Here is a 12,786-nt window from a genome sequence, read left to right as displayed (position 1 = left end):
GTTGAACTGCTTTTGCTGAAACTTAAAATCAAGCAACCACCCAGCCTGGAAAATTTTCAGCCTGAATGGTTAGTTTGGCATAGTTATCTGCCAAAGTTGCAAATAATTGAAAACAGGAATATATACTTAAAAGTGTATCTGTGTAAAACATAACTGATGATTTTGGAGGGTGTTATATTGTGCAGTATTAAATGCTGGGTGCTTCATTGTGGTCCCTTGTCCTGTATGTCAAGGAAGATTTTCAATGCACTTCCAGCTGTGAAAAAAGTCTTAATTTTCTTCATCGCAATCAGAGAACAGATGCACATTCTGTGTTTCAAAAGAATATTTATGTTCGAGGAACTTAATTTTGTGCCTGTGATGTTCATATCTCCTTTGTCACCATCTAATTAATTGGAGATCCTAAAACATTCAATTTTAGAATTGCTCTCTTATCCCCCTCCTTCCTATATCTGCACTGAAGTTACAGTCCTTAGCATTGCACTTTATAGATCTTTTCATAGAACTTATAGTAAATTTACTGTCTCATTAGATCATCTTATTGCATTTCCCTTTGGTGCCCCAGCAATGTGTTTGTACAGCCCAATTCTGAAATAATGGGGCTTCCATTTCCTTTGAAGATTTATCAACAGTCTAGCAGATATTACTATTAAGGAAACGCTTCCTGCTAGTTAGCTCGAATTCATTTGTTGAGTTTTATATCATCACTACTTTGGACCACCCTAAACAACTTTCTCCTGCCCTGATGTTTCCTTCCTTTGTTTTCTTGTAGACTTTATATTATCCCTTAGGTTTCTTCTGGCCATGTATTTACATATTTAGTTGTGTTAATCTTCTTTTTCTAAGTCAAATCTTGGCTCCTGTGAAAAGGGTTGATATGAATTCACAGTGTAGAAAAGGATTGAAGTGAGAATATGGTGTTAAATAAGTTACAAAATATAAATCAGAAATACTAATGATCACAGTAAAGATGAGCTGAATAGATACTACTTCATTACAGGGTGGCTATCCCAGTTCCTTAGATAGGGGTGTTTACAATTGTCTATTCTTACATGCCCATTTATTTTCTGAAGCTAAATTGCCTTTTGATGTAAGATTGTCTCTGAAGGAGAAGTGAGAAGGCTACATGGATGAATTCCATTGACATGGAATCATCCAGCCATTGTTCCAACACTGGGTGCTGGCCTGTTAGTCTTGGCATCTATTGTGTTTGCCCTCCTACCCCCCAATATCTCCTTTTCCAGATGCTTTAGAGAGTCTCTCTCCAATCTGTCTGTCGTCCCACCTCCGTGCTATGAGGAGGCCGGTCTCTACTGCTGCAGTAGGCAGCTATTTTAACAGTCTTAACCCAATTGTTGAGAGAAGAGAATTCTAGGTTTTTGTAACTTTAGCTGATAGCATACAGGTCACCTTGGTATCTAAATGATTGGTGCCCTTTTGGCAGGAGCATTTTGTAATGCTCTTTATTGTGCTAAGTAGCTCAGTTTAAGAACAAGAATACATTCCTTCTACTAAAGCTTAGTCAGCCTTCGCATATCCTGTCACTGTTTTTGCTGCATAAGGTTGAACACTGATGCGACTAACTGCAGTATCTTCTATGGTAAATTTAGGAAAACAACAGAAAGAAACAAGGTCATCCATTATTTCTGATCCCATTCCATCTAATTTGAAAAAGAAACGTCATGTGCGTTGTACCCACTTGTTCCTAACGAATGAAACCTTCATGTTGCTGTAGAGGGAGGACAACCCCTGACTTGTGTTTTTTGATTTTATATGGCAATGTCTTGTCTTAATGTGTTTATGGTGTTTTTAATTGAGTTGGTTATTGCAGAGAATTGTCCAGATCAGAACCCTCGTCTTCGGAATTGGAACCCTGGACAAGATCCTGGAAAGAGAGTTATCATCAAAAAGGGGGATTTGTTTCGTCTGAATTTGGATGCTACAGTGCACTCTATAGTCATACAGGATGGAGGTGTGTAATGGCAAAACAAGCCATGTGCTTCAATCAACTGTTATGTCCCATTTTTAACATGTTTCTGATTTATGTCCAAGCACATTTAGACAGGTGTAGGTGAGTGTGACAACATTGGCTGAAGAGGGAGGCAGATGAGGAGGGAAGTTGGCATAGACAAACAAACATCTACTTCCCTTTCCCTATTCAGGTGTTATCAAAACACTTGCTCTTCTGCATTAGTAATGTCTGCAGAAACCCGGCAATGAAATGTGAGAACTTTATTTGTGTTTCATTTGAAATATTTAGTGGAAAAACTTTGAAAATTAGCATTTATACTTTTAAAAAATGGGGCTCTTTCACTCTGATGGTTCTGTTTTTTTAGGAAAGTTCAGAATTGAACATCATTCCAACAATTACTTTTTTGCATTGAAAATGTACACTATTTTAAAATCTTGGATAGTTTCAATATGAAAATGACCACTTTGAAGAAAATAAAATTTGAGTTGTGAAATTGTCCAGTGCTAAATGACTAATATTTTTGCACAAAATGACATAAAACTTACTTATCACTTTTGCATCTCTACTAGTAACGTGCTTAGGCTCTGTAGCATATCTCAGTGTGTTAAGAGTAATATGTTGTGATGTTTTGGGGACCAGGCAGATCAGTAAGAGGTTCTGTCACTGCCTGTCTTGTAAATTTTGGGGGACTTGGTGCTGTGCAGCTAAAGTTCCGTTCCCTGACACCCAGTAGCCAGCTCACAAACAAAAGGTCTCACCAGCCTAGTTACTCTTTACAGGGTGACACCAACAGCTCTTCCAGTCCCGAGTCTTCTCAAATTCTTAATTACTGGACACTCAGACTGTTTCTCTGTGGCTCGTCACCCTTGAAGGCCTGAAACTGTTCTCTGCTTCCCTAGGCATATGCACTCCACACTTTGCACAGCAGCAACCTGTCTGGGATAAAACTAAATAAGTTTTTTTTAAATAAACACAGATTCAAAGATGAATTAGTAAGGGAAGGCAAATATATACAAGTCACATGGAAAATCAGCATAAAGAGGCAACCTCAGGCTTTTGCAGTTCATATTAAAGATAAAATCCCTTTTCTAATAAGAGTTACCTGTTGCCCTAAAGCAATTCTCCCCCACCCCAAAAAGCTATTCCCCTTGAGCCTGTCCCCCCAAATTCTGGATTTAAAAAAAACCTCAATTCCAAGCTTTCTTTTAAAAGGCTTCTTTAATGCCCCACTCCTCTTGCCCATGGTGGTGACTCATGGTTAATCTATGTGGGGAGCCAGGATGTTCTTTTCCGTTTCAAATTGTCTCAGTGTCTTTCCCTTAACTCTAATGGTCCATCATTGTCTTTTCCTGGGCTGGACAATGGATAGTTTCTTGATACCTGTTTTGTATAAACAGGCTTGGGAGATGCCCCTCCCTGCTTGACTACTCACTGCCCTGCTGAGAGAGAGCTGAAGTGCACCACAGACTGAGCACAGTTTTCTACATACACAAATTTGTAAATTCATACCCACAGCCTGTATACATTACGAGCGTTCATAAAAGACCTTGCTTGATGTGTTTTTTATAGTACAATAATACAGTATGCAGTCAGTTGGTTTAACTGTTCATTGCTGGGGTTTAAACCTTCTCTTTGCCCCTTGGGATGTCTGGACCCTGGTTGTCACACATACACCACGTGCAAGCTGCCCACAGCAGCCAATGTGCCTGTATAGTGTTGTCAAAAACAACAAGGAGTCACTTTAACAGATTATTTGGGCATAAGCTTTCTTAGGTTAAAAAACACTTCTTCAGATGCATGGATAGTGCTGTGTAAGTTATGACTAGATTGCATAATGGAACCCAAGACTCCCATAAATCTCCAAAGTCAAGAAAAATGGAGTGATGATTCTAATTCTTGGGAATGAGTTAATTCGTCTCTCTTTCCTATCATACTGTAGGCATTGGTAGGTCTGTCTAAATTTGAACAATTTTGCTAGATCATTCCATGTCCCATATCTGTCTAGTTGTCTTGATGTTGCAGTCGTTATTGGTTCAATGGTATTGAAGCTTCATCAATCACTAGCTCCTCAGCTTTTACGGCACTTCTTGCTTTTGTGTCAAGAGTCTCAAATATATAAACAGATGAACAAATGCCCCTGGCTCTTCAGTGGGATAGCTGCAAGAGACTCTAGGAGCCTTGTCAAGCAGAACTTGGACAATAACTTTCTAAGGACAGTATCTGATTGGTGGAATCAATATTGATGCATTGTTTGTTAGATGTTGAGAAAACAAATTGGCAGAACAGATTAGCAATTATCATACTTAATAAAACTATAAGACAGCTTATCAAAATGTTGTTATACTAGAAGTTACAATTCTGTTCAGATAGATTTTAACATGTGACTTCCTGGAAAAATTCATTTCCCTTTCCTAAATCCATTTAGAAATCAAAATGATTTAACTTCCACTAATATTTAGTGGTTTTTTTTTTTTTTTTTTTTTTTTTTTTTATTGCAAGGTTTGGCTTACTTTTTGCTTTAAAAAAATCTCTTTCTTTAAAACATAGCTTAATACTGAAATATTATTTCCCATAGGATTGCTTGTCTTTGGTGATGATAAAGATGGATCCAGACATATCACTTTGAGAACTCGCTTTATCCTGATAAAGGATGGTGGAGCGCTTCATATTGGAGCACAGAACTGTCGCTATAAATCCAAAGCAACTATAATCTTGTATGGCAAATCAGATGAAGGTGATCATGTGCCAACATTTGGCAAAAAGTTTATTGGTGTTGGCTCTGATGGAACACTGGAATTGCATGGGACTCAGAAGTTATCGTGGACTTTGCTGTCAAAGACTATGTATTCCTCAGGGCTGGCCTCTGGTTCTTATGCATTTGAAAGGAATTTTTCCCGAGGGCTAAATGTGAGAGTGATTGACCAGGACACAGCACAAGTTTTGGTTGTTGATAAGTTTGATACCCATGAATATCAAAACGAAAGCAGGAGACTTCAGGATTTTTTAAAAGGTCAGGATCCTGGCCGCATTGTTGCTATTGCTGTGGGAGATTCAGCTGCTAAAAATCTCCTGGATGAAACCAGATTCACTATTCAAAATCTTCTGGGAAGTAAGCTTGTCAAAGGATTGAGTTACAGGTAAATCATTTTCTTTCCACTTCAAATCCACTTATTCTCTCTAGATGTAGATATCCTGTGAACAGGGATTTGTAAAACCTTAAGGAAGTATGCTATTTTTTTTCACAATCTAATGCTGTTCACTCTAGGTCTGTCCTCCAAAGCTCGGCACACTGATACGGTATGCAAATGTCTTATTTACGGATAATCCCTTGCAGAAGTATTGAAGAGGATTAATTAGTACATTATTTAACAGTGTAAAGGCCTGTAAGTGCTTATTATAACACTTATAGCTGTATATATAGTGAATTTTAACACTTACTCTAGTGCACCAATCTTCATAACATTTTTTAATATAATAGTATGACTTGTGCTTATTTTTAGAATTTGTCTTTCTTTTAAGTGCACAAATCAAAAGCAGGTGTTGGCATCTGATGCATGTTCCTAACACCTCTGGGGTAAGAAGTGACAAATCAGAAACCATTCAAAAAAGGGGCCCTAATCAGACCAAACAAACTTAACTTCGTCCCTGCCCCCACAGAAAAGAAAGAGAGTAAAAAGTGATACAGACAGCTGCTGCATTCTTCTGTTGTCAACACTTTTCTCTGGCAATTAATAAGAAACCAATATTTTGACACTGCATCTGCTAGGCATCTCAACTTCTCCTTCATAATGTGGTCTCTACAGATCACAATCCCATTCCCGACCACCTGGTCGTGGAACCCATTTGAAAGTGTGTTGTAGCCTATTAGGGAGTGTGCATTCGACAACCAAGCATATAAAATCTCTGAGTCGCCAGCTGTGTCTGTTCCTCTTTTTTTCTGCTAGCTTGAGTGGAACCCAATCTTCAGCTTGCACTGGGATTTGTCAGAATAATATTATTGTTAAAATATTTATCTAATAGTAAGTCAATAGTGTGTCTTTGGTTTTGTGTCTTCGTGCCCCCTCTCCCTCCCACCATCACCTCCCCATATTCAGACTTGGACTATTATGCTCCCTCTGCTTCAGCAGTTCAGGAAAAACGTCAGGGTTCCAACTTCTTGCCTTGACAAAATACCGTTTAGTGTTTGTTGTCCTAGAAAAATCCTTGTGACTTGGGTGCCTTTTAAAGGGCTTTCCAGCAAGAAAGAATCCTCTGAGCCATCAGAGAAGGATCTAGTCACCTGGGACTGGGAGGCTTTCCTAAGTCTGGATTCTAGCCTCAGAAGTTTTTATAGGAACAGCAAATGTGGGGGCAGTAGAGCATACCATAATATGCACCAGTCCCCGGAATACAGTAAAGACTCAGTCAAAGGTTGGTTGTGCCCTTGTGGAGACAGACACCCTGGATCCTACATCTCTTCCTGTGAGCATGAAGTGATTGGAGAAGGACCCCTCGGATTCAAGGTGCCCAGATCTGTCCCGTAACCTCCTGGGATGGGTGTGCAGGAGGGGGGAGGGTTGTACCTCCTCATTTGTATCAGCATTTGTTCAGCTGAAATTGAGAGATTCCCTATCTCATGTGCTGGGAAGGAGCAGGAGGCTTTTTCCCCCCCATTCCTCCCATTGTTGATTCCTGGCTGCTTTCACAGGTAGGCTGAGACTCCCTTCTTCTTAATAGCATTCTGTTTCCCATTGTCCCAGCAGCAGTCCTATGTCTCTTCTGCTGGCCACTCGCAAGTAATAGTCACTCATGTCAGTTTAAAAAAAAAAAATGCAAAGGTAAGATGACTTCCCTCCCACCCAAAATAAGAGATCTTCAGTCTGACAGTATCTCTTTGAATGTTCTTTCTGTCTAATGCTTATTTTGACTTCATGGATAGTGAGGCTATAGAAAGACATGTTCAGTGTAACATTCTTGCATCATTGTGATTAGACTAGAATACAGCAATTATGGGATTTAACCTATAAAAATACTTGTTTTAAAAAAAAAAAACGTCTATGCTTATGAATAAACTAGTGTCTGGGTTGAAGGTTTTAATTTTTGCCTTTAATTGGTGAATGATTGGTCATCCAGCAAGCTGACTGGCTGCCACAAATTCTGTTTGGTATAATAGGGTATTTATTTTTTATCAGAATTAGATTTTAATCGCCTAATCCTTAGTCCTAGGAATAAGGATTGCTGACTTAGTGATGTGACCATGCTTGATTTGAATCTCAGAGCTACAATAGGATTTTTGTCTCAAACCGATGATTGAGAGTGCTAACTATGCAAGTAATAAACATAGCACAGAACAGTGAATGCTTATTAAAAATATTACCCCTTTTTAATAGGTTTGCTGTGTACAACATCATACTCCAATTTCAATAGCTTGCAATGCTCTTTTTAAAAAAAAATTACTGGAAAGTTTGATTCAGGTGGCTGTATGATTGGAGTACATAGAGGTGTAGTAAGGAAGAGAGGAATCTCAAAATATTGTGCTTATAAATTCCAATAAGTCAAACCCCAGTTCTGATTAAAGGGCAGAACACATGAAGAAAGGCAGGGGTTAATGATGAAGGAAAGCACATTATATGAGAGAATATGTAGTGAAAGTGGTGAAGTAGAGCATGGAAGTCTGGGCTTCTGTTTCAGTCTCCTGTTTGACTCACTATGTGGTCTTGGTCAAATCATTCAGGGGGTGTTCAATGTAAAGTGTATGTACTGTATATGTATACATTTAGCTAAAAACTTCCCACACTGTTAATATTGCAAGTTCAGCTTCAACAGTGGATTTGGCACTATAGACAGGTCTCCAGGCTGGTTAGAGCAGGTTTGTCTGAAAGTCTTAACTGCTATCAGTGCCTACTCTACTCTAGCACTACCATAGTGGGAAACTTTTTAGCAAGTATTCTTTAGCGTAGACAAGGTCTGAATCTCTCTGTACTTTGTTTTATGCACAAAACAACACTTGTTACATAATCTTGTGGTTTGTAAAATACTTTGAGGTCACTGGACAAAGTATTAACAATATTTCCTGAAGTCTGGAATCTTTAAAAAATAATAATAATAAAAATAAAGAAGAGAAAGAGGCCGGGGCAGTAGAAATGAGTGGTGAGCATTTTCCAGCCTGCATATGGGAACAACCAAATATTTTCAACAATTATCTCTTGCATGAGGAGGTCCCATTGTTCTATTGCATTTTGGAATTATATTTGTAAAGAGTTTTGGAAAAGAGGCAAAAGAATAAATGTTTGAATAAGTGTAGTATGATTGTTGTATACAGTGTCTATTTGCAAAGCATTTAATTTAAGGGGATTTTGTGTTTAAACATTTACTTCATTTTTTTGCAGGCAAGCCTGGGCTTTAGTTGGTGTTATAGGTGGTGGAAATTCCTCCTGTAATGAATCTGTGAGAGACTATGAAAATCATAGCACTGGGGGAAAAGCTCTTGCTCAAAGAGAATTTTTCACAGTGGATGGTCAGAAGTTTGCTGTGAGAACTTTTAGTGAATGGAATGAAGGTAGGAAAGTTTATTTGTGTATATTTGTTTTTTCCCTAAAAGCTTCATAGGCAAAATTGTTTTAAAAAACAATTTGTATGGTTTATTTTCTAGAACAGTTTTTATTAATGCAAGTTAACTTCCTAATTACTGCAATTATTTTTGTCTGTTTACCATTAATGTTGCCTAACTTTTGGATGAAATCCAAATCCAAATAGAGGGGAAGGTATCAAAAATGAAAGCTTTAAAATGTAAATCTCCTTGTCTGCTTCAGTGCTGTGAGCATCCAACATACCATCAAGGGGACACAGGGAACTGTATCCTTAGAAATACTAAAACCTAAAATCAACTACTGCAGGCTGGAGATCTGACAGGCTTGTGGGTTTTTATATATCTTTTCCATATTTGCCTTTTTAGTTTCTTATCTTTAGTCCTATTAGAATATTGTGTTAATTGCTGTTGCTTGTGATGTTTGGAGGATTCTTAAGCGTGGCTGATTTTATTTTTCACAAAAGGGTCTCTGATTAGTTGGATTATTCTGACATGCATACTTCTGACAGTCTTTTGGTCTGGTAGTAGGCAGTATCTGAACACAAGAATATTTTTGGTGGTGTTGAATCCTTAACTGCTTTTCTTATTCTTAGTTCCATGGTCTTGGTGCTGATTAGAAAAAGGAAATTGCTTCTGAGGTCAAATTCCTTGGCAATAAATGTTATTGGTACTAGGAGTTCACTTTCATCTTTTATGATGCTAAAGCTCAATCTTATCATTTATTTCTTTTAGAAAACAAAAATGGTTGCAGGCCACTGAGTCTGGTGGCTGTTTGCAGCCTACTTTTGATCAGGAAAATCTGCACCAAGGCCTGTGACCTATAAATATCCGCAAGTCCCCTTGTACATTGTGAGGGCATTGTAGGATCCCCATTAAATGTATGGCTGTGCCTTGATGTAGCATCTTTGTCATGGGTAGTAAAGGCCTTTGTGTTCACCACAAAGCCAAGGAATATCTGTCTCTGGGTATGTCCTCACCGCCCACGTTACATCGCGGCCGCAGCAGCTGGGGGAGCGTTCTCCAGTGATTTTAAAAAATAACCACATCTAACGAGGGGGTGGTTGACTCCTAGTGATAAAGCACTGTCTATATTTGCGTTTTTCAGTGCTAAAACTTTTGTCGCTCGGGGGGGTGTCTTTTCACACCCCCAAACAACTAAAGTTTTATCGCTGAAAGTGGCAGTGTAGACACAGCCTAAGTCTCTATGCTGGAGCTCTGATAGATTTTCAGATTTACAAAACTCTCCTCTTAATCAGTGGCTCAGTACAGTCACATTCGTCTGTTTGCAATTTGGTCTTTAAAATGGATATGTATAAGAATAATATTCTTGGACTAATTATCAGACTGCAGGGATACCCATGCAGATAAGGTCTACCAGACTTATGAGATAGATATGCTTGGGGGATTAGTAGTTTTTCAAGGTCAGGGATACCCTAACTGGTCATGTTAGTGTTTATGATGCTGTTCTTCAGCTGATTATCCAGGATGTATGCCATGAAAGGTCTATCTCCCAGTAAGCTTTTGTTATTGTCTGAGTTTGCATTCCTCTGGGATCCTCCCTACTCCAGTTCCATAAATATATGGAACTGTTAATTTCCTAAGAATGGTTTCTCTTAAATTGTCCAAGAAGTTATGGAAATCCAGACTCTCCTTGTCTGGTCATATTTTGGGGGTCACTAAACTCCCACTTCACCACACTTTCTCTTCCAGAGTCCTGCTTACTTTTTTTAAACATCACCTGTCTGCCAGGCAGTTCACTTGCCTGGCAGCTTCCAGAAAACTAATTTAGTTTCTAGCATCATACGTTTGAGAACAACTGAATTCATTTATCACTTTTAAAGTGAAGGAGTTTCACATCTTTTTCAGTCTAAGATCTAAATTTAAAAATACCAGTAGTTCTTTTTATGAAGTTTTCCCTCACTGAGAGGACTACTGCGTATCTTTTATTCTTTTTGAGATTATACTCTTGTGGGTGGTGGGCAAGGTAGGTGAAGGGAATTAACAGTTTGCTTTCATAATGACCAAAATATTGGTTCTGAATTGCTTAAAGTCTCTCTGAAAAGTGGCTATGGAAAAATGGCACCATCTGTTGAATATGTATATTGAGTTGTATCTGCCCACTTTAGTGACAAGTATGTTTGGCTTTTTTATTTGTTCGCCATACTGGCTCTGTACTGCTAAGTGAGATAGAGCTGTATTCTAATATAATATATGGAGATGTACCTATCTCCTAGAACTGGAAGGGACCCCGAAAGGTCATCGAGTCCAGCCCCCTGCCTTCACTAGCAGGACCAAGTACTGATTTTTGCCCCAGATCTTTGCCCCTCTTTCTGCACATGTATCAACAGAATTAATTTGAGACCCTGTATCTGTGCAAACCCAGTGAAGGGTGTGTAGTTGTACAAGTGACCCTTGGCTTGCCAAGTCTTTCTTCTGGTGGTGGTGGTGCATAAGGAAAGTATCCAGCTTTGTTCTCCGATCCCAGGTTTTACACACAAGTTTTTCTGCCTTTCAGCCTATCATTTCTACTGGTAAAATGAGATCATTACATCTGAATCAGACTCGCCAAACATGAAGCCCTCAAGGCCATTTTACATAATCCCTTTTCAGAGCAGTACCATTCTAGAAGGCTTCTTACATTTTGGAAAATGTTAGTTAAATATCTGAGTTCCTTATTAGTTAAAATAACTAAGTATTTGTAAAGTAGATGACATTTGAAATTATAGCTTTATATATTGCTGCATGCATCGTTTTTCCTTTTTAGGTGTCCCACGTTCAGGTTTCCAGGTAGAGGCTATAGATGGAGTGATACTAGATCTGTTGGAGGATGTTAGTAAGTGGGAGCCTGAAGACCAGATTGTAGTTGCAAGCACCGACTATTCAATGTATCAAGCAGAGGAATTCACTCTCCTTCCCTGTCCAGAGTGTAGCAGATATCAGGTCAAAGTCAAAGGTAGGAGACTGATGAAAATGTAAGGTACGTACAGTGTGACTCTGTAGAGGGGTGAAAACTTTATGTACTAATTAGGATAATGCCCTGAAATGGCCTCTTATACTGGGAACAGTAAACTCTTCCCAGTGACAGGCTCAGACCATTCATCCATCTCTCCCTCCCCTCCCAGACTTTCCCCAGCTATATGCGAGAAGTACATTTCATTCTTTTAGTATATAGTTGTCATGATTTGTGACAATGTTAACTTCACACTCACGAACACTCCAGTTTGCCTCTTTTTTCCTTTTTCCTCTTTACTTTTCTCAGTGGATATTTCAGAAACACTCTGATCCTAAAAATAACTTCTCATTTGGTTCTATCTCCCCACCTTTGCTCCCTGAGTTGTTGTGATTTTCAATTCCTTTGCTTCTAGTGTCTTTGTTAGCTCTTTAAATGTGCCATGATATATCCTCTTTTTTTTTTTTTTTTTTTTTTTTTTTTAAATAAAACCTTCCTTTGACTCTGATTTTCTCTTTGTAAATTTTTTCTTTTTTCAGCAAAATATTTATGCCAGTGACTCATCTCAGATCTCTTCTCACGCAGTGGATCTCTGACTGGTTGCAAATTGTCTTTGTTCTGGACATAACACAGAAATGTCTCTCCTATATGTAGTTGACTATTTCTTTTTTTACTGCCTAAAACTCCATTCTGTTTGACTTCACTGTAGTGCCGAGATGACTTGTGCTTGCTGCAAGTGCGGGGTGGGGCACAATTAAAAGTGCCCTTCCCAACAGCTTGCATCATGCCCCTGCCTACACGTCCCCCTCTCTTACTCTCAGCAGCCCCTCAGTTCCCAGCTGTGTGCTGCTGCTTCTCCTCACAGCAACAGTACAGCTCCCAGTTTGCCAGCTCTAGCTGTTGCCGTGCAGGGCGGGGCCACGGCTGCACAATGTGACCAAGCAGGGCCAGCAAACTCTGGCAAAAATTGGGCAGGGGGAACATGGACCCCACCTCCACCCCCCATTTTGCCTCTGCAGCCCACTCCATCCTCTGAGACTACTGTATGGGCATCTCTGGTTTTCTTATATTCTGTGCCCCCCCCCCCCTTCAAGCCAAAACTTTTCCTCTGTGGAGGGGCGTGCAAGTCTCAAATCTTGAGCTTTCATCCTCTTCATCTCATGGCTTTACCCTTAGCTATCACTTTTAACATTGATCAACTCACCATATAATTTGACACCTAAGGATACCTCTGTCTGTCCTATTGGCCTCTCAGATTTATGACTTTGCCTTGGACAATATGAGCACCTTCAAACA

The 12,786-nt window shown here is 39.2% G+C and overlaps 1 protein-coding gene across 4 annotated transcripts in view; it reads left to right on the top strand.

Moving 5' to 3' along the window:
• CEMIP2 (cell migration inducing hyaluronidase 2) overlaps positions 1-12,786 on the top strand; it is a 76,586-nt gene that overhangs the window by 32,760 nt on the left and 31,040 nt on the right. For all 4 annotated transcript variants that reach the window (XM_042850596.2, XM_005297758.5, XM_065549394.1 and 1 more), the window contains 4 exons: positions 1,832-1,972; positions 4,548-5,109; positions 8,341-8,510; positions 11,305-11,493. In XM_042850596.2, the coding sequence (XP_042706530.1) occupies positions 1,832-1,972; positions 4,548-5,109; positions 8,341-8,510; positions 11,305-11,493 (1,062 nt within the window). The remainder of the gene's footprint in view (positions 1-1,831; positions 1,973-4,547; positions 5,110-8,340; positions 8,511-11,304; positions 11,494-12,786) is intronic.

The sequence above is a fragment of the Chrysemys picta genome, chromosome 6 (genome assembly GCF_011386835.1).
Source record: "Chrysemys picta bellii isolate R12L10 chromosome 6, ASM1138683v2, whole genome shotgun sequence".
NCBI lineage: Eukaryota > Metazoa > Chordata > Testudines > Emydidae > Chrysemys > Chrysemys picta.
The sequence above is the reverse complement of the archived record's forward strand: the minus strand, read 5'-3'. Positions and strand labels throughout refer to the sequence as shown.